This window comes from Panthera uncia (genome assembly GCF_023721935.1).
Source record: "Panthera uncia isolate 11264 chromosome C1 unlocalized genomic scaffold, Puncia_PCG_1.0 HiC_scaffold_4, whole genome shotgun sequence".
In the NCBI taxonomy this organism is placed as follows: Eukaryota; Metazoa; Chordata; class Mammalia; order Carnivora; family Felidae; genus Panthera; species Panthera uncia.
Window position 1 is genome coordinate 102,456,547 of NW_026057585.1, and position 21,242 is coordinate 102,477,788.

Consider the following 21,242-nt stretch of genomic DNA (forward strand, 5'->3'; position numbering starts at 1 on the left):
CAGTTGACGTTTCCTAAATAGTAGCACAGCACTCATTTCTTTGAGAATTTTAGAAATTAGAAAACCTTTTTCTTAAAGTTGGGAAATCCTGAGAAGAGAAATCTTAAGTTTTCGATCACATTTTGTGGAAATCTTTCATTTATCTTTGGGTGATCATGGTTTTATTTCTCATGCTTTAGGGTTTTTTGTTTTTGTTTTGAGAAGGAGCAAGTGTGAGTGGGGAGAGGAGCAGAGGGGCAGAGGGGCTGGGAGGGAATCTTAAACAGCCTCCACGCTCAGCGCAGAGCCCGACACGGGGCTCAATCCCGTGACCCTGGGATCACGACCTGAGCCGAAATCGAGAGTCGGACCCTCAACTGACTGAGCCGCACAGGCTCCTTTAGGGTTTTATTTTTAATCAGTACACCTCGAATAGAAACACGAGCATATTTGGAGGATCATGCTAAATTATACTAAGTGGCCTCAAGCGTTTTCCAGTAAAAATTAACAAGTTCTGTTGGTTTTTATAGGAAATGGCCTTGTTTAAGGAAGTTAGGTCTCTCCAGATTATCCCACCTTACTTGGTACAGCCGTTAAAAGCCAACTCTTCGGCTCATCTGGCAATGAGTCAGATGGACCTCCTGGCCCGGCTCCTGAGAGACCTGGGCACCGGGAACACGGGTTTCACCGTCGATAACGTGATGAAGGTAAGTGCACCTGTGTGTGTGCTGCCGTGGCCTCCGCACGGGAGGGGGGCCTGGGGTGCGGTGGGTGTCCGGTCACTGCTTGTTGAACGAACGAACGAATGCGTGACCTCAGAAAGACAGTCACTGTTTCATGTCACAAACAAGTGCACCAAAAGTCTCCCTGCTGTTGGCTATGCCCCGAGTCGGTAACTGGTCTGTACAGATCTTGGCCGCGGTGGACAGGTCACAGAGAGGTGGATGCCGAGTCCGCAAGAACGTCAGGTTTACGGAAGTGCAGGGAGTTTGCCTGGACAACCTAGTGCAACTAAGAAGCCGCTGGAGAGAAACGGCCACAGCAGAGGCCCCGCGTCCCTGGTGCCACATGGTCCGCACGGAAGCTCCGTGCACGCCACCAGCGTGTTGGCCGGACGCGGACACACGGTGCCCGGTGCAGCCCCCGCAGCCGCCCGTACTCGCTCCTGTCGGTGCCGGAGGGCAGGGTCTGCGGCGTGATTTCAGTGCCGTCTCTCCCTCCTCTGTGGACTCCGCGTGTCTGGATCCCGTAGGAGCTTCGACTTGCAGTCTGTTGGCCATCAGTGGTCGCTCCTGAGCTCCTGTCTCTTCTTCTACAAATGCCAGGGGCAGCCGGTGGTAGCCCCCATACACAGTACCCAGCCGCCTCCACCACTTCTGGCGGCAGCAGCCCCGCGGCCACGGGGACCTCCATGTTTCTCGCCCCCACGTTCACTCCGTGCTCCCCAGCACAGAGCCTGGAGCCTGCCCCGCACACTTAAATTCCTGTTACGGGCGCCCCGCTCCACGGTGCCAACGTCAGCATCGGTTCTGGAAGCTGGCGGGGGCGGTGCCCGCGGCTCTCCCCTGCAGTCCTACTTCTGGAGGAGAGATGGCGCTCTGGCCCACGCAGGCCCTCAGGGCCGCCGCTTCCTCCTGGGTCGCCACCACCAGCTTTCACACACAACCTGGGAGGTCACTGAATGAAGGAAGCGACTAGAGGGTGGTGAGGATGTCCTTATGGGCCAGGCTGCTCCCGGCACACTTCCTGTGATCGCAGTGGCCCACACACACAGGACCTGGGAAGGGTGTCACGGCTGTGTGCACTGAAGAAGGAGGCTGGCCTGTCGAGCCCGTAGCCACATTCGGGTCCGTCTGAATGCTGGAAGGAGTGACCCTGATGGAAGGAAAAGAAGAAAGAAACGAACAGAAGTGGGAAGGAGGGGTCAGTTACCGCAGGAGCAAAGTCCCGAGTGGCTCTGGTAAAGACTCGGTGGGCTGGCTGCGTGTGGAGCAGGGAACACATGGGCTTCACGGAAGCCAGACCCGATGGCAGAGGTTCAAGAGACAAGAAGGAATATGAAACGCCCCCTGGACGTCTGAGAAGGTGAAGTGACTGGAAATGCCACAGTCGGTGCCCTGCGCACTGGGGTCCCCGTGACACCTGGGGTGGCCGGTCAGCACGTGCCTCAAGTCTGCCCATGACTACGCAGGAGAAGACGGGGTCCCAGCCTCTAAGGGTGTGCATGAACGCCGGAAGTGACCTAGCGATGGACCGCACTGTCCAGGCTGGACGCCCGGGGCAGGGACGGCTGGAGGGAGGTGACAGACAGGAGGAGACGGTAGTGGGTGCAGGAATGGACCGGAGCCCCGGTGGGGTTGGGGAGCTGTCAGGGAGGGAGTACAAGAGAGTGGGGAAGGGAGGAGACCTGGGGGCGAGCCGCTCCGGGGGGCGGTGGGGGGCAGGCAGGCTCTGGGGTAAAACCAAAGAGCCTGTGGCCAGGCTCACGCCGTGGGAAGTGAGCAGCCTGGCGCCCAGACCACCACGGGGAGGTGTCGGTCCACTGTCGCAGCAACACCAGTCTGCGATGGGGTGAACGTGTCACCACAGGTCCCCGTGACAGCACCTGCGGCCCAAACAGATGGGCGTCCTTGACAGAGGAGTGTCGAGCAGGGAAAGAAAGCTCCAGACAGATAAGCGCAGGATGCTGTTTAAAACATTAAACACACCATGGTACGCGCACACTGATGCCAGTGGACTAGCGGACGGGAAGGAGCGTGCAGGCCTGCCTCGGGAGAGCCACGCCTCCGAGGAGCACGGGAGGACAGCGGGCCCAGGAGGCTTCCACGGGGGACTCACGCCATCACCGCGGTGCCTTGCTTCTGAAAGACAGAGGTCCCACACGGACACGGCAGAATTACAGTTTGGTGATGTGGATGGTGGACGTGTAAAGCTTATCACCTTTGCTCTCCTCCGTGATTGGAATATTTTGTAATGTTTAACGTGAAGTTTATGGAAGGTTGTAACCTAAACAAATGCTTGTTGGTGTGTTCAGTGGAAAAGAGCAAAACAAAGTTACGTATACGACCAGAGTTCAATCGCGTGTGTGAGACCCACACGGTGAGAAACTCTCTGTCATAATGGAATCGTGTGGGTGGTGGTCTGTTTTTCGAATTCTCGTCATGTGCCTTTATTTCTTTTATGCTGGAAAAAATACTGTTATTGTAAGAATCAGTAACCACAAGAACCCCTCCCAACTTTATTTTTAGTTTTCAGTGAGTGCCCTGGAGCACAGAGTGTATGAGGTTCGAGAGACAGCGGTTAGAATTATTTTGGACATGTATAAACAGCACCGGGCTTTTATTCTAGAGTACCTCCCTCCAGACGACAACACCACGCGCAAGAACGTTCTCTATAAAACAATTTTTGACGGATTTGCTAAAATAGACGGCAGACCAACAGATGCTGACACGAAGGTACGTTAGTTTGTGTGAAGCTGTGATCTGATCCTGTACCGAAGGGCTTATTTGGTCCCCAACTAGAGTGACAGAGGAGCTCCACGTAGAGGAAACCAGCACTGGGAGCTCAGGTGCAGGCCCTTGCTCTTGCTGCCTGTGAGACCCGCAGTTTTGGAGCAACGACAGCTGAGAGAACATTGGCGATTTTATCTGCCAGTAAATGTTTTCAGGCTGATCTGGCGAATTTACTTTGAACCCTCGTTACATTGTCAGCGACCGTTCTAACATATAAGAGATGTAATTGATATGCCGTAATTCCCTCCCAGTTTCGAAGACCATCCTAAAAAGCTGTTCTAACGAAAAAATAATTTTCATATCAGGCACAGAAAAAAGCGGCTACAGAAGAAGCGGAAAAACGAAAGAAAGAAGAAATTAAAGCTTTACAAGGGCAGTTGGCAGTGCTCTCCGAAATTCAGGCCGGAGTCCAGCCTGGCAAGGTCAGCACATCCTTCCCCGGTCGCCGAGTGTCGGCCCCCCAGACAGACGCACGGCAGGCTCGCGTGACTTTCTGTGGCCTCGGGCGGGTGGCTGTGTGTGTTCTCTGCTGAGAGTGCTTCTAAAGCTAGTCTGGGGGTGAATAAAGGGACCTCCCACTAGCTGCTCTGCGTTAGATTCTGGGTCCCCACTCTTCACCTCCCAGGCGGTGGCACGAGCGGCTGGTAGCCGCTGAAGTCTAAAAACAGCCGCCTGGGGGGAGGTTTCCTAGAGAGGAAACTTCTGGGCTAAACGGTCCTGGTACAAGGACATTTCCCCTCCGGAGCTCCCGGCCTCCTTCAGGGGCAAAGGAGGAAAATATGGCTAAATGTGAAGATGTGATTACCGTGCACTAAAAAGAGGGGGTTCAGGTAGACGTTCCACCTCAGGGAGCCCCGGGTCCTCCGCCTCGGGGGGACATCGTCCACGGGGGGGTCAGGAGGTGCTTGGGGGATATAAACACCGGCTGCATGCCACTGATTTCGTAATTCGGTTCCTTGAGTAGAAAGAACGTCTCTCTAAAAGAAAGAAAGGGGGAGAGGGGGTGGGCAGTAGCCACGGAGGAGCGTGAAGTGTCAGCTGTGCGGGAGAGAAGGTTCCAGGGCGTGGTGCCCAGCAGCGTCCCTGCCACGAACAGTGCTGCTCTGACTGACCTTCATCCCTTGGGTCCGCCAGTGGGCTGGGGACGGTGTGTGCCAGAGAGCAGAACAGACAAAAGTCCCCATCCCCAGGGACCCTGTCCTCTCTCGGCGGCATCCGACAGCAATCCAGATACTCAGGGAGCTTGTGAGAGAGAGTGGGGGACCGCAGAGGAGAGCAGAGGAGCGGCTTCGGAGGAGGGACTGCCGCCTGGCACCTTGCTCCGGGGGGCCTCTCGTGGAGCTTGTCTTGGGAAACGCCTGGCGACGGGAGGCCAGAGCCCGAGCCTGAGCACCAGGGGCCCTCAGGGGCGGCCGGAGCCGGGTGGCTGGCCCACAGGGCACCGAAGATAACGAGCTGAGTGGACAGCTGAGTGACTCAGGAAGCTGTCTGAGGGTTTCAAGCAAGAGTAAATCTGCTCTCCGAGGCCTTCACGGGGCCACCAGCCTTCACGCAGGAGGACTCCTGAGTAGTGCCCCCGGCCTGGAGAGAGGACCGTGCGGGCAGAAGCTAGGAGGGTGGGCTGTGCTTGCGTGAAGTGCAGCCTACGATTCGCCGGTGGGCTCGTGGAGGTCGCGTGGGGGGAGAGGGAGAAGCCCAGATCTCCCGGTTTGTGCCCCAGTTTGCACCTGGGGCACTGGAGCCTCGTCCACAACAGGGTGGGCGGGGCAGCTGCTAGGCCTGGTCAGGAGAAGCCGGGGCCTGGGACCCCCAGGGAGAGAAGGCTGAACGCTTGCTCATCCACACAGGGGGGTGTCGAGCTGGGGGGCCGGGGAGGGCGCCCCTAGCATGAGCAGCTAGGAAAGGGGAGACGGCTGAGGAAATGGCGTTTGAGGGGCACCCTGGGCATCCACAGGGCAGGGCAACGGTCACGTGCTGCCCAGAGCTCACAGCACCAAGGTGAGCTGCTGGAGAGCCAGCAGGGAGCAGGGGAGCGGCGAGGGCAGGGGAGCAGCAGCAGGGACAGGAGCCTGAGGCAGGGACTTGAGAGGGGAAGGCACATATTTGGGCGTTGGGAGCTCACAGAGCTGTGTTACTTGTTGGTAGAAAGTCTAAAAACAGGGCCGCCTTGCGGGCTCAGTCAGTTGAGCATCTGACTTGGGCTCAGGGCATGATCTCACGGTTTGTGGGTTCAGGCCCCGCGTCGGGCTCTGTGCTGACAGCTCCGAGCCTGGAGCCTGCTTCCGATTCTGTGTCTCCCTCTCTCTGCCCCTCCCCTGCTCATGCTCTGTCTCTCTCTGTCTCAAAAATTAATAAACGTTAAAAAAAAAAAGAAAAAAGAGAGTCTGAAAACAGAAGAATTTGCTTTCAGGGTCAAAACACCCTGGACAGACTGTGCAGCCATTTGTCCCTGACCTTTCTGCTCTTGTGTCTTAGGAGACGACGGCAGGCCCCACGCTGGAGGCAGACAGTCAGGGTAGGTGCTCGGTCCCCTCGGCCATTCAGCAAATACTGGAGGGCGGGACATTGTACGACCTTTGTTAACTCACGTGCTTTTAAGTGTATTTCACACCAAACTGGTTACTAAAACTTTGAAAATAATTTCTACAAAAGGTCATTTTAAAAAATAACCTTTTTTTTTTTTTTCCATTTTTCTTTCTCATTTCAGACACGGAAGGAGGGAAGGCAGCCGCACGTCCTGCCCCAGAAGTCCCAGCCGCTCACTACTTAGATAAGTGCGTGGGGTCATCCTCAGCCCGGTGTATAGAGATGGAAGGGACCGGCCACATAAAACGCGACTCAGTAGATATTTTCGCCCCAGCGCACTGCGAGCCTGTGGGCTGATAGGCTCGCGTCGCTCATTTGTACAAGTTGGAAAATTGCCCTCCACGCTGACGGGCTTAACTCTGGGTGTGTCCGGTTTCCCCGCACTTTACCCAACACTGCTTGGCGGCCGATTGTCAGAGGGCTGTTAAAGGTACCAGATGTGACAACAGCGAAGCACGTCCCCTGTGCCACCGCCACAGCGCATGTGCAAGGAATTTCAGTAGAACGTCTTTGCCTTTTTTTCCGATGCGAGTTAGTTTCTGCCTGATTGTGCCGGTGGGTTAGAACTTGTGGGACCCGAAGCCGACTTGTGTCAAACGAGTGGGCCGCGTGCCCCCCCACCCCCCGGAGCCTCCGGCCAGGGCAGCGGGGCCGCCCAGGGAAGGCGAGGGCGCACGTGCGTCCAGGCCCCTCCGCGCCTCATCTCTCGCTCCTGTCTCGTTTCAGTTTATGTATCTTCTGTGGGGAGAGGAGTGAGTCCTTCACGGAGGAGGGCCTGGACCTCCACTACTGGAAGCGCTGCCTCATGCTGACAAGATGCGCCTGCTGCAGGCAGGTCAGGCGCCCGGCCGCACGCGGCCCCTCCACGGCCCCTCACAGACCCGCCCCGCGTGTAGCGCTCCCCGGGGAGAAGTTGCGGGGAAGGTGGCTGGATGGCTGTCACCCCGTTTTCTTACGTTTTCCGCTATTTTAAGCGAGCCGTGTCCCACGTACGTAAACGTGCAGGCGCACCTCAGCGGCGGGGTTCCGTTCCGGACCACCCCGGGAACACACGGGGCGCAAGAAAGCGAGTCACGTGACCTTCGTGGCTTCCCGGGGCGCGGGGAAGCTACGTGTGCTGTGGCCTGTGGTCTGTCCAGCGTATGAGCCGCACCTAAAAAAGGACGTGCGTGCATCACACACGTACTAAAAAACGCTGGCCGGCATTTGGGCTTCTGGCAAAGTCCTATTCGCCGATCACAGGTCACCGTCACACGTACGACAGTGAAAACGTTTGACGTGTTGCAAGAATGACTGAAATGTGATACGGACGCAAAGTGCGCAAATGCCGCTGGGACAGTGGTGGCGAATGACCCCGTCAGTGCAGGGTCGCCGCAGCCCCTCCGTCTCCAGAGAACGCGGCATCTGCGAAGCACGTGACAGAAGGTGCCCGTCCGCAAAGCTATGAGTGTGAGAGCCCGCGGGGCCCCCACAAAATAACACACCCGTGTCCCCAGCACCCAGGCCCCTCAAAGTGCACCACCTCCCCCCGCCCTGAGTCACCCCACCATCCTGATTTCTGACACCACAAGTTAGTGTTGCTTGCGTTTCGGGTTTACGTGATAGAACCCTACAAAATGTACCTACTTTATGTCAGGTTGGTCTTCCAGCTTTATAGTGTTCCGTTGTTTGAGCAGTGCACAATTCATCCCTCCATCCTACTGTTTTTGGAACTCAGGTTGCGTCCGGTTAGAGCCTATCACGAGTAACGCTGCCACAGACATTCTTGTATCCGCTCCCAGGGCGCCTGCGAACGCGCCTTTCTGGGTGCACCCCCGGGGGCGGAGTGGCTGGGCGAGCCAGCGCTGGGCTGCGGGGCTGACTCAGGCCGTGCTCCGGAGGGGTCTTAAGGGCGTGGGGGGCCGTGCCACATCCTCGCCAGCTCCGTGGTTCCTGCCCACAGTGAGGTGCGGCCCCTGTCCATCCGTCTCTCGGCCACCCGAGTGCCCTCTTGTATAAAATAGCTTCCAGTCTCTTGCTCACGTTTTGAATCGAGTTGCCGGTCCCGCTTTACTGATCTGTAGTCACGCTTCAGGTGCACAGACCGGAGTCCTTGGCCAGCCCCAGGTGCCATAGTTGCCCTCTCCCGCTTGGGGTCTGGCCTGTTTGTCACCCCAGCGTGTCTTTTAAGTTTAAACGCTGTCCGCCTTGTTCCTCTTGCCCGTGGTTTACGCGTTGTGTATCTTGTTTAAGAAAACTCCCACCCCCGGATTTGCAGGTCTCCTCTGATGCAGTAAGGCCTTCCTTTTAATAAAGGAGGAGAATGAACTTCTGGCCTCTACCTTGGGGCTCTTGCAGGCTACACAGCAGCTCTCAAGTAGACAGAGCCCCCCCCCCACCCCCCACAGCCTGGCAGTGCAGACTTCTAGCCTCCCCCCAACTCCCAGCCCGTGTTGGTGGCTGGATTCCCAGCAGGTGTATGAGTCCATGCATAGTGGTCACTCCTGCTGAACGTGCCTGGGTGGTGAGAGACTCTCCTAACAGTCTTTTTGTGACCCCGTCTCTGCACGTTCTTACAAGCAACAGGGAGGCGGGATTTGAACCAGAGGCCACACGGCTAAGCTGTTCCGCGGCTTCCTGCGTGTGCTGCGGGGGTTAGCCGTCGCTCCTCCGTCCCCCCCCCCTTGGCAGTGTCCTCTGTGCGCTACCACCATAACACGAGGAGGGACACACGGGGGGGCACCGGGTCTTCATCAGAGTATAGCGAGCGCCCGAGGAAGCCCCCTGGGGCCGGCGGGGTCAGGACCAAGTGAGAGAAGAGCTGTGCGTGTTCCGGCCCTGGGGAACAAGTGCAAGGTGGGGCCGCACGCGCCCCGTGCGCTCAGCACCCTGCTTCCTTCTGCATTTCTGGATGCAGGTGGTCGAGATCTCCAGCCTGACGGAGCACCTGCTGACAGAATGCGACAAGAAAGACGGGTTTGGAAAGTGTTACCGCTGCAACGAGGCTGTTCTGAAGGAAGAGCTGCCCAGACACATAAAAGCAAAGGATTGTAATCGTGAGTGCCTGCTCGGCCCCCGCCCAGACCCCTCGGTGCCCACTGTGCCCCCGGGCCCTGCCTGGGGAGGCCCCGCGTGGAGGGCTGGCCCACCCCGTGTCTATAGCTCCTGGCTCAGGTCTCGGGAGGAGCTGAGCCTTGTCCTGCTGATGCCGTTTCAGCCGCCAAACCGGAGAAGCTGGCAAACCGCTGTCCTCTGTGCCACGAGAACTTCTCACCGGGGGAGGAGGTGAGGACCTAACTCGAGCGTGACCCTACCCGGGGCTGACACGGCGACGAGGCTGTCGGGGCTGGGCCGTGGGTGGGGGACCGTGAGTGTTCGGGGAGCACCCCGGTCCCGCTTCAGGTCCGCCTGACACTCTGTCACCTGCCGTCTCCCGTGAGTTCTCCCTCCCGTAGCGCCTGGACCCTCTGCGGGGGCCTCAGCTCTGGGTGGGCGAGCGCGAGGGGCTTTCGCCTCTGTCTAGGCGCGGCACCCCTCTGTGCGCTGGGGCCCTGAGTGGCGTCTGGGCCAGACGTGCGGGTCTCTTCTCATTACTGCCGTCCAGCCCAGTGCAGTTGGGGGGTTCTACCTCGCAGACGACTGCCAGCTCTCCTCCCTTCCCCGGCGCCGGCGACTCTGGCTTCCGGTTCCCGCCCCCCTCCTCCCTGGGCCCCCTGCTCTGACCAGAGCAGGTCTGAGGCTCGTGTCGGTGGTTCAGCTGACACGACAGTGGCGATGTCCTCCACGTGCCAGGCAGGGCGGTCCTGGGGACCTGCCTCTGGCTCCACCGCTTCCGCTCCAGCCCCCTTAGCCGCTGCACCTGCAGTTCCCCACGGGTCCCGCCGCGGGCTCTCCCTGCCCCAGCCGTCTGGGATGTGCCCACGAGACGGCTCAGACCCAGCCGTGCTCTGTAGCTCGCCCTCGACCTCCGAGAGCACGTAGCAGACGGCCCTGTGCCCATGCCGTCGTCCCAGGCCCGTCGTCCCTCTCTCAGAAAACGTCAGATACACAACACAGTGCGCGGCAGAGCAGAGGGGCCCGCAGGCACCCCTCACGCCCCATCGCCGGCTCGCGTGGCCGTGGGCTCACAGCCACCCCTGCCTCATCTGCACCCAGCTGCGGCTCCCCGCCCAGGCCACGCTGAGGTGCAGCCAGACGGCACGTCGCTTCCTCTGGAAATGCTCTGCCGTGGGGCTCCGGAAACAGTGCTCGTGGAGGCGCTCTCGAGAGCGTCCCCCAGCCTCCCCTCGGGGTCAGTGTCCCGGCCCCCGCGGAGGCCGCACGTGGAGACTGCTGGATGTGTTTCTAAGTAGCCTCCTCCGTGTGCTCTGTTTTAGAGTTTGGTGAGAAGCGGTCTGCCTGGCAGGGTTTCCCGTGGGCTGGGTTTCCCGTGGGCTGAGTTTGCGGATGGCCTCCCTCCCGGCACCGTTAAGAGGTCGTTCCCGCCCGGTTCCTGTGAATCGCGGTTGGCTCTGTAGGCCGGGTCCGTTTAAACCTCAGACTTGCCCGCAGCCGCTTCTTAGCCAGTGGCCCGCCCTTCCGTGACCGGGCACATCCCACGACCGTCAGGGACCGTCAGGTCCACACAGCCCAGCCTGCCACCCTGCAGTCGTCAGCTGGGCCGCCGCTTCCGAGAGAAGCGTTCCTCCCTCTGCCCTGCAGTCGGCCCCGGGCGAGAACGTGTGTGCCTCCCGCATGGTCCACGGGCTGCACAGGAGCAAGCCGCTCACCAGCGTGTCCCTTAGTGTCGTAAACACGCAGACTCAACCGGTGTCCTGCAGCCTCTCTGAGGCCTGAGTCGCCTGGTCTGTGGCCAAGCGCGGCCTCTCAGACGGGCTCCTGGCCTTGTTGTTCGGACCCCGGTGTTCTCGGCACCCCCCGGCTGTTGTCACACTCTGCCCGCTCCATGCTGACCCTGCCCAGGCCGGCCCCGGACCTGGGCTCCCTCCGGTGGAAATGGATATTTTAGAACAGCATCGGTGTCTCCCGTGCTCACAGCCACCGAGTTGGTCACTGTCGCTGGCCTTCCCGGTGGACGGAGCCGGGTGAAAATGCTGACATGACCACCTCGTGAGTTCAGCCCAACATTTCCGACGCATCCTGTGTCTCCCGGTGTCCCCTTTCCCCAGCCCAAGGGTTGGGTTCTCAGAGCCCCGGAGATGCCAGACCCGCCTGCCGCCCGTCGTGCACGCGCACTGCGCGACCCCACATGCAGCACGTGCCTGGCGGCAGTGCCCAAACTCGGGGCCGCGAGTCCCTGTTCACATCCTTTCCGTGTCCCCTGGCGGTGGGGGGTCCACGAGCTGTTTCACGGCCACAGTGCGTTTACGGTCACTTGCTTTATTGTGTATTTGGTTTTCGGGGGGGCGGGGGGGGGTAAAATTAAGTCCTGTAATTATATAAAACACTCGACCAGTTCTGAAGTCTGTAAAATGGGACATATGCACAGAAGAACAGAGAGCAGCTGCAGTGCCTGCCCCTGCCCACCACCCCTCCTTCCTAACAGGGCCGTTTTTAGCGGTTTTCCCTTTTAAAAGTCGTGTAAGTAGTCCTCACGTGCACACGCCTTCTCTCCGTTCGCGTGTGAAACTCAGGCTTTGTGTCCGGGGTCTGATTTCTACCGTGACACTAGCTGTCACGGGACACCCGGTCCCTGTGTGTGGCTGCTGTCATCTCCTGCTCCGTGCGATGCGGACCTCAGCCCCTCTCCTCCTGGCAGTTGTGTCCCCCGGCGTCCGACAGCTCGCGGCTCCAAGGCCGTCAGCAGGCCTCTCGGACTTCTCTGCTTGCTCTCGGTTCAGCGGTCCATGCCTGCAGCCAGTCACCACACGCTTGGCGGCTCAAACATCCTTCTATGATGTCAGTTTCTGTGGGGCAGGAGTCGTGGGCACAACTGAACGGGTCCTCTGCTCCAGGAGTCACCAGGCCGCAGTGACACGTCGACTGGGCCGCGTTCTCATCCATGGGCCCGGCTGGGGCGGGGAGGGGGTCTCCCGAGCTCCCCCAGTGCCGGCAGAATTCTTCTGTCACTACCGGACCGGGGTCCCTGTTTTCTGCCGGCTGGCAGCCAGGGGCCACTCCCCGCTCCTGGAGGTCACCCTGCCCCGTGTACTCCCCGAATCCACACACGTGCACGTGCTTATGTGACAACAGTCCGAGCGCGCCGTGCTCGGAGGTGACGAGGACCGAGGGGCTCCGCGTGCCGCGCCAGGATGTGAGATGCGGCCACGTTGGGAGCTGCGGCCGCCTCTGGTTTCAGCTCTGACAGGAGCTCAGCTCGTCTGCTCCCTCTCGGTCGCCTGGTTGACGCGGCGTGTGCCTCCTCTTTTGTTCCAGGCGTGGAAGGCTCACCTCATGGGCCCCGCCGGCTGCACGATGAACCTGCGCAAGACGCACGTGCTGCACAAGGCTCTGCCGCCAGGTGAGGTCTGGGGCCTTGCTGCACGTGGGTGCCGCGTGGCGGGGCCCCCGCACCTCTGGGGTCACACGGACGTGCTTCCCTCCCTTAGCGAGTAGGCTGATGTGTGCCCAGACCTCTTGTCGTCAGCACCACGCTCTTGCCTCAGGGCTCCCGCCGCGTCCTTCGGGCACATGCCCCTGCTCCCGGTTCTCTGCATCGCCAAAGCAGAGCGCTCGGAAACAGACGGATAGCAGACTCACAGACATCTCCGCTCCCTGCCTCGTAAATTGTAATTGCAGCTACTTTGTGTTAGGTTGAGAACGCCGACAGGAAAGCAGGACGTTTTTCGTTAGAAAATTCTTCCTGACGAAAAACCGTTGGACGGACGTTCTTACTTCAGGGGCGTTAATAAGTGAGAGAGTAATAAAAACGAGTGTGACGGGATGTGGGATCTGGGCTCCACCTGCCAGATACCCGGCGAGGGCTGAGTGTGGCTGACGCCCCCCCCCCCCCACCCCGCACCCTGCCACCTCTCTCATAACGGAGGGAATATGGGCACCTGGAGGGAGCGCCTGCCCGGGGCGACTCAGCCTGGAAGCGAAGCTGTAGTCTCGTGGCTGCTCGTTTTCTTCGTTTCTGGAGCTGAGTCTCTACAGCCACCCGGGTAAATGAGCAAGTTCTCTTTCTTCCCGCCCTCGGGCCAGGCGTCTCCTCTGAGCCCGTTGGGGACGCACGAGCCCTGCTCCTCAGCCCGGCAGCCAGCTCCCACACGTGCCCCGCTCAGCCGGGCCGCCTGTGGACCGAGTGGCCGCTGTGCTGCCCCCTGCAGACCCCGCTGGCGCTCTGCTTCTCCCCAGGGCCTGACGACACCTGGCCGCCATGCCCTCACTGTGGCTTGGCGCTCTGTTGGTGTGTTAGCCTCCCTGCTGACACGGGGCCTGTGTGTTGTGTGTCCAGCAGGTAAAGGCCCAGCCACGACCAAATCAGGGACCTCTGCATCCAAGGTCGGAAGCAAGATCCCTACCCCAAAGGGACTGAACAAAAGCTCCGGCAGAACGTACACAAAGCGGTGACGTGACCCACATTCTGTCTCCTTCGTCCCCACGAGGGACCGAGCGAGTTTCTTGATTGCGAACCGTCTCTCCTAAGATCCGCCTTTGGACGTGGCGACCCTGTGCTCCGCCCCCGCCGTCCCTCCGCTCGTGGCCCTGCTGTCCTCACCTGCCGCTCCCTGTGAGGGGCTGACGCAAGAGCCTGCGTCCGGGGCTCAGACCAAGCTCACCGCGGTTTGAAGCCACCAGGCTTCTGGCCTCCGAGGCCGCCGTCGCCAGAAGAGCAGCCATTCCGTTTGAAGGGGACCGACCTCCCTGTCCGGGTCGGGTGAGCAGGTTACGGGTGTCCTCGAGCAGAGCGCCCTCTCCTCAAGCGCTTGGAGTGGTTTCCATAAAGGCTTCGCTGTAAACCTCGTGCACGTCGGTCTCTCTCTCACGTGGCAGAATTTCTGCAGGGCTTTGGCTCACTGGGCCGCGCGGATCTTGGCGGGCGCCGGCCCCCGCCCAGCGCACCTCCCCACTGTGTGCGGACCCCGCACCTCCCGCTGTCACGAGAGGGAAAGACGAACCTGCGGTCGCCACGCATGGGTCCCCCTGCAGCACCTGCCCCGCTAGGGCCCCTCCCCCCCGACCCCCACCCCTGCCACCGTGCGGAGTGCTGGGTCCCGCCCGACCCCAAGCTGCAGCCCCTGGGAGCCCAGCCTGCCGCCCTGTGGCTCCATCAGGGCTCTCCTCCCGGTGCTTCCAGCTCCTTCCTTCTAGAACCACACCTGTGGTTCTAGAACAGAGTTAGGACCCGCCTCTCCACCGATTGTCCTGCGCCCTGAACACGTGTCGGTCAGAACAGACCTCTCTCAAAGCCTTGAGCAGGCCAGGGGAGCAGCCGCACTTGGTTAACACGCGCGAACGAGCCTTCAGCGCGGACCAGCAGGCTCGGGTGTCTGCTTTGGGCCTGTCCTGCCTCTCACAGATCTACGAATCGGAGCCCTAAGTTCATTTGTCTCAAACACGCCCCATGACACTTCAAACCCCAACATGGCTTAAAATGAAGAGACCAGCCCTCGTGTCCCACAGAAGCGGTTCCCGGGCTTCGTGTCCAGGTGGCCGCGGGGCAAAGCCAGGGTGTGTCTGAGACCTGCTGGGAAGCGTCCCATCTCCCTTGTGTCGGCCTGCGCTCCCACTGCCTGCTGGGCGCCCAGAGACCCAGGGAGGCCGGCCCTTCCCACCCCGCCCGCGGCCCAGCATGCTTCCGTTCTCCCGCGTGGTAGGCAAGTAGACAGCAGGCCTTCGGGGTGCCGCTGAGAAATGGGTGGGATTTGTACCACGTCATCAGCATATACACCTGTTTACTTCCCCTCCACGTGAAAGAAAACACGTTTCAGAAAACCCCTCATAGCCGTTGGAGCAGCACGTCCCTTGAGTGTGTTAGTGACCGGGAGTTTGCACTAACCACACTCTCCGTTCTGGGTGAACTAACACTTTCTCATATGGTTGACTCAAAATACAGCAAGAATAGGACGAAGAGAACTACCTTTGCAAAAAATAACTCAGTTAAGAAATAAGTACTGGAGGGGCGCCTGGGTGGCGCAGTCAGTTAAGCGTCCGACTTCAGCCAGGTCACGATCTCGCGGTCCGTGAGTTCGAGCCCCGCGTCAGGCTCTGGGCTGATGGCTCGGAGCCTGGAGCCTGTTTCCGATTCTGTGTCTCCCTCTCTCTCTGCCCCTCCCCCGTTCATGCTCTGTCTCTCTCTGTCCCAAAAATAAAAAAAAAAAAGAAATAAAAAAAAAAAAAAAAAAAGAAATAAGTACTGGGGAGAAAGAACGTAAACCATCAGACAGAGCAGAACACAGACTCCGAGGGAACTGTGACGCGACCCCTCCTGGCTTCACAGACCGCGGCCACGACCTGGTCCCTCCTCCTACAGGCGAGCCGCTCCGTAACACGAGCAGTGATGAGAAACGCTAATCGAGGAGCCATTCTCTTCCCTCTAATCAACACTCGCAAAAAACATGTATGTAGTATTTTCCATATATCGTAACTTTAAAAAGATTCGTAAAAATATTTCACTTTAGTGATTGACACAGTTGGATGCGTTCAAGACCGGTTAGCCTTGCTGGTTACAGAAGGAGCGGGCGTTTCTGTCAAAGTGAGCCCTGCCTAGCGGCTACAAAGAGCTCTACAGAGTTAGAGGCTATTAAGGAACTGAAAATAAAGGACAGGCAATTCTGAAGGAAGTGTAGGATCCCTTGGCCATTTATAAATAAAAATGTAAATTTGGAACAAGAATTAGTAATTTTCACTATGAATATGTTGTGGATATTTATTTCTCTTATTTTCATATTTCAAAATATTTTAATTTAAAACAAATGTGTCTATAAATTTGGCATCAGAATACACATGTAAATACCTTTAATGAAAATTTTTAACTTTTTAATGTTTTAATATAGTTTTCTATTTGTCTTTATTTCAGGCACCAGAATTATAGTATCTAACCAATATATTTTTGTTGTTATTTCAGGGCCTAGGGGTCAGTTCACTCTGAGCATGTTAACACAATAAAAAGGTCACAAAACATCCTGTCACTTTTATTTCAAGATTGTAATTAAAAGGTGAACCAGTTGCATGCACTCTGGCCCACACCGGGCGTGGCTGGGGCGGGTTGGGGCGTGGGGTGGGGGGGGGGGCCAAGCCTGGCCCCACGTAGGGTGTGTCGAAAGGACTTTCCCGCTGAAGAAGCTAAAGAATTTTAAGTGCGTGTAAATTGGAGAGAATCACTGACCCGCTTTATCTTGTGGGATAAAGTCGGAATGTTGGTGGGGGGAGGGCTGCACTTACGGTCTCTGCACGGGCTCTTCCCTTTTGACAGAGGAACTTTTGCCGGCCAACAAGGCTATTTTGCTTTCAAATAAGTAAAGCGGCAGTATTTCCTCTGTTGATTTCTGGAGTGTTTTTAAGCTTTTATTAGTTTTGGTAATTGTATAATTGCTTCCGTTCTGAAGTTATAACGTACAGGTGCTAGGTGTGTGCACTGCACGAGTGCAGGACGAAAGAGCACGCTTTCCAAAGAAGCCAAGGGCAAGCGAGGGGCGTGTGCTGCATTCACACCTGCAGAGATGTGCGAGAGGGAAAGAACCCGCCTGTGTGCTGTTCGAATTAGATGTTCATTTGTGCCGTTGCGTATTTGCTCTTAAAACCTAGGCCCACTGAGCGGTTTGGTGTGTGTGCAGCAGCCTTCCTGGCTCTTGCCCCTCGGGGCTTTGGGGCCTCCACCCACCTCATCCCGGTTGAGGCCCGGGCTGAGCCCCCTGGCTCTGAAATGCAGGCCACCAGAGAAAGTGGTCAGTGGGTCGGTGACCTTCTGTGCTGCTTCTGCAGAGCGTGTCCCCTCGGGGTCTCCCGGGACCTTTCGAGGCCCGCACGACACAGCTGAGGATATCCTCAATGGTACACAGGGACACCGGCTTCCTGGAAGGCAGTGAGCCCAAATGTGCACCTGGGTCGTGATGGGTCAGACCAGGGAGGCCCGTGGACAGCAGCTGATCCCTGCCTCAGTTTCCCCTCTGTGGACTGGAGCCAAAGAGAAGGTGCTGAAGAGGCCCAGCCTGGGCAGTGAGTCTGCAAGTTTGGGGAGGGAGCCCACACTTAAGCTGAGGGGTCCCCCCCAGCCCTTCGTCCCTCATTAGGCTGTAGCAGCAAGGGGCTGGGGAACGGGGAGACCCAGGCATGGACCACCCCCTGCCCAGAAGGCCTCAAAACCCCACCCGAGCTTCCCAGACCCCAGACCTGCCCACCTGAGTCACTGTGCTGGGATTCCAGGGAGGGGCCTGGAGAGTGGGGAGGGCTGAGGTCAGACTCCCCATTGGTTGGATTTCCTTGTGCACAGGAGGAGGTCATCCCTAAGCAAAGCCCTTTTGTGTGCTGTGGTCCTGCAGGTTGAGGACCCCCCAGGACTCCCCAGGAGAGGTCCTGGTACCTCTCAGTGTCCTGGGACCAGTGTCCTGCCTGAAGGTGGGGGACATTGTGGGAACCAATGCCAGGGTTCTGGATGGAGATCTCTCTCTCCCCATGGGGTAGGGAGCACCTTGGGAGTGCTGTTTACCAAATTCCGGGATCCTGGAATGGGGGGGGGGGGGGGGTTGCACAGTCCCTGGTGGCTGGGGGAGGCCAGAGGGCGAGCCTGCAGATGTCCGGGCCTGGCTCCAAGTCTCAGCCTGGGCGGGGCTGGGATGGAACAGGGCCAGGAACAGAAAAAATAATCACTTACCTTCTTCCTATTGAAAGTTTAAAAGTTTGCTTTTTAACACCAACACCTGTCACCTACCTGGAGCTGATGTTTTGTATTTTCTGCTCCTGAACGAGGTAGAGATTTGTGAAACGACACAAACACAACTAAACAACCCGTCTTTGGAATCCAGTATAATCATGAACGTCCGTGCACGAGAAAGGCGCGTGGAGACACCTCACAGAGATGGAAAACACACGCAGACGACAAAGGATCAGTACCCAAAAGACGCGGAATTCCTACTGTCATCAGGAAAGGGACCAGCAGGCCTCCAGCCAGGCTTTCTGTGTGAGTGAAAACAGGTAGGTAATTCCAGAACATGGCACCCCAGTGTTCTGCTGCTGCTGGGACCGGTCATCGTGAGCAGAGTTACCGATGGCACACACTCGCCCCCTCACGGTTCCGCAGCTCACGAGTCTGACGGGGTCTCACTGGACTAAGACAGGGGCTCAGCGGGGTGCACCCCTTTGTGGGCGCTCCGAGCAGAACCCGGCCTCTAGAGGCACCCCCTTTCCCGAACCCAGGGCCCCTCCCCCCACGTCCAAGGCCAGCACCTCAAGGTCACCGACTATCCACCTTAGTTCCATTCGCAGCTTCAATTCCCCTGTGCCATAAAACCTAGCACGCTCCCCGCTTCCGGGGTTAGGACGTGGACTTTGTTGGGGGCCATTACTCCGCCCACCATACGTGTAAGGACACCACATGACTAATGTCTATATCACGTTTCAAAAAGGCCCTCACAACCCGGAGGATATTCAGAAAAAGTTTAACAAAGATTACTGATGGCGATACCAGAAAAAAATAACAATACTGGCAGGCACTTCAGTATTTACATGAAAACAGTATTTTTACTAAAAATTGTTCACAATTCATATGACAAAAATATCAGGGCAACTTAATATCCAATGCATTTGAAATAATTTATAGGGGCGCCTGGGTGGCTCAGTCGGTTAAGCGGCCGACTTCGGCTCAGGTCATGATTTCACGGTCCGTGAGTTCGAGCCCCACGTCGGACTCTGTGCTGACAGCTCAGAGCCTGGAGCCTGCTTTGGATTCTGTGTCTCCCTCTCTCTCTGACCCTCCCCCGTTCATGCTCTGTCTCTCTCTGTCTCAAAAATAAATAAAAACGTTTAAAAAAAAATTTTTTTTTAAATAATAAAAAAAAATTTAAAAACAAAAAACATTAAAAAAATAGTCATGATAGGGGCGCCTGGGTGGCGCAGTCGGTTAAGCGTCCGACTTCAGCCAGGTCACGATCTCGCGGTCCGTGAGTTCGAGCCCCGCGTCGGGCTCTGGGCTGATGGCTCGGAGCCTGGAGCCTGTTTCCGATTCTGTGTCTCCCTCTCTCTCTGCCCCTCCCCCGTTCATGCTCTGTCTCTCTCTGTCCCAAAAATAAATAAAAAACGTTAAAAAAAAAAAAAAAGAAAAAAAATAGTCATGATAAATAAATAAATAAATATAAGCTGGCCCACACAGCGTCACAAGGTTGGCTCGGAGGCATTAGCGGGGCTCCAGAGAAACAAGTCACTTGCTAACCACCTGCATAATCCGTTGGAGACCTGTTGGCAGTGCTCCCCGGAGGCCCCCTTGCTTTACAAGGTAGTAAACTCGGCCTTGCTTCTCAGGAAACGTCTCAACACTTGGCTGCCTACGTAGACTTACCACATAGGAACGTATCCCTAAATAATATCATCTTGAGCTTGACATGTTTTTAAGCCATGCAAATGGAATCACACTACATATCCTTCTGCGTGACCTTGAGAATCACCATGCTGCCGGGCGTAGCCGAATACTCACTCCCGACGCGCTCACCCATTTTAGGAGATGTCTCACCCAGTATTGATCCATTCTCCTGTTGATGGACATCTGGTTTGTTTCCAGTGTTGGCTACTATAAAACCATTAATGTTCTCATAGCCGGTCAGGAGGGCAATATAAATAGCATGAGCTGGTGGACTCATTCCCAAAAATCTACTCCAGAGAAACCAAGAAATCCCTGGGGAAGGCAAAAGTTCTGCAGCGCTTGGGTGGCGTGGCTCCAGCAGGACGCAGAGCACGAGGTCCTGCAGGTTCTGAGCTGCAGCCAGCTCAGAAAGGGGGGCCAGATGCAGGCTCCGAGTTCTGCCCCCACTGATGCCTGTCCTTCACAGAGGGAGTTGATCGCAAAGGCAACCAAGCAAAATACCATCTTTTCTCTGGGTGACGTGCTGCGGGGAGGGGGGCGGGTTCCCAGTTAGCCCGAGGACCCCGCTGGAGAAAAATACGGCATATTCACAATTTACTTCTAATGCTAGACAGCAGACCATCCACAGCTGCCTGTCACGTGGATGAATCCCAAAGGCATGGTGTGGAAGGAAAGCAGCCAGGCTCGGCGAACACCCTGCACATCACACAGGAAGCGCTGATGTGTGGTGTCCGGGCCCAAGAAAGCCACGCCCCTTGGGGCACCAGGGGGCTGAGGAGCCGCAATAACCCGTTTCTTGTGCATGATGGCTACACGGATGTGTTCAATTGGGGCAAAATTCAAAGTGTGCACACTTTTCTGGGTGTAGATCACACTTCAATACAAAGTTCAAAAATTCCAAAACAAAACGAAGCAACGGAACCCCCCAACCCCTGGGGTGGGGCGTTAATGAGCAGAGGGGCAGCTACCCTGAGCTCGCACTCCCCCTTCCCTCCTCCAACGCCCCAGCTGGCGCGGTGCCTGACCAGGGAAAACTGACCCATCCCCGAGCCCTTCTCAACCCTGCCACCCCACTCAACACCTGGGAACTGGGGGCCATCCCGGGCCGACCCGCAGCCCAGACCATTTATTAGGCCAGAATCTCTCTCTAACCAGGGGCCAGGCCTCAGTCATTGGTAATCTCCCGCTTCCGATGCGAGAGCCACTCATCTGTGGACGACACAGCTGCCCTGGGTGCTGGTGCAAACCAGAAGTTTCGATCCCAGACCCCTGTGCGAGGGCGGACCTGGGGTGGAGGGGCTGTCGGGGCGATCAGGGCGCGGCGCCAGACCCGGGGGGACGAGCGGGGCGTGGGGCCGGACCGGGGAGGGGGTCGCGCGGAGCGCGGGGCGGGACCCACGGGGAGATCGGGGCGCGGGGCTGGACCCGAGGGGCGGTCAAGGGCGATCAGGGCGAGGAACCGGACCCGGGGCAGCGCGAGGCGAGGGGCTGGACCCGGGAGGCGGGTCGCCTCCCCAGGACGCTCCGCTCCGCTACGGTGACTCTTCGAGGTGCGGACTCCGGAGCGCGGGCAAAGGCCCTCGGCCGCCAGGAGGCACCTCTCCGCCACTCTTCCCCGGTAGGCGCCCGCCCCGCCCCTCCTCGCTTCGCCCCGCCCCCCGCGCGGCCAGTCCCGCCCCGCGCGTTCTCTCCTCCCGGCCCGAGCCGGAAGTGACGCGCCGTGCCCCGGA

General features: G+C 58.0%; 1 protein-coding gene across 5 annotated transcripts in view; it reads left to right on the plus strand.

Moving 5' to 3' along the window:
• CEP104 (centrosomal protein 104) overlaps nucleotides 1-13,957 on the plus strand; it is a 33,494-nt gene extending 19,537 nt beyond the window's left edge. For 4 of the 5 annotated variants that reach the window (XM_049618211.1, XM_049618212.1, XM_049618213.1 and 1 more), the window contains 10 exons: nucleotides 510-686; nucleotides 3,228-3,434; nucleotides 3,797-3,913; nucleotides 5,967-6,006; nucleotides 6,199-6,265; nucleotides 6,804-6,912; nucleotides 8,974-9,112; nucleotides 9,274-9,341; nucleotides 12,432-12,516; nucleotides 13,453-13,957. In XM_049618211.1, coding sequence (XP_049474168.1) covers nucleotides 510-686; nucleotides 3,228-3,434; nucleotides 3,797-3,913; nucleotides 5,967-6,006; nucleotides 6,199-6,265; nucleotides 6,804-6,912; nucleotides 8,974-9,112; nucleotides 9,274-9,341; nucleotides 12,432-12,516; nucleotides 13,453-13,568 — 1,125 coding nt within the window. In that variant the 3' untranslated portion in view covers nucleotides 13,569-13,957. The remainder of the gene's footprint in view (nucleotides 1-509; nucleotides 687-3,227; nucleotides 3,435-3,796; nucleotides 3,914-5,966; nucleotides 6,007-6,198; nucleotides 6,266-6,803; nucleotides 6,913-8,973; nucleotides 9,113-9,273; nucleotides 9,342-12,431; nucleotides 12,517-13,452) is intronic. The other variant, XM_049618215.1, reaches the window with a different exon arrangement.
• The last annotated feature ends 7,285 nt before the right edge of the window (nucleotides 13,958-21,242 follow it).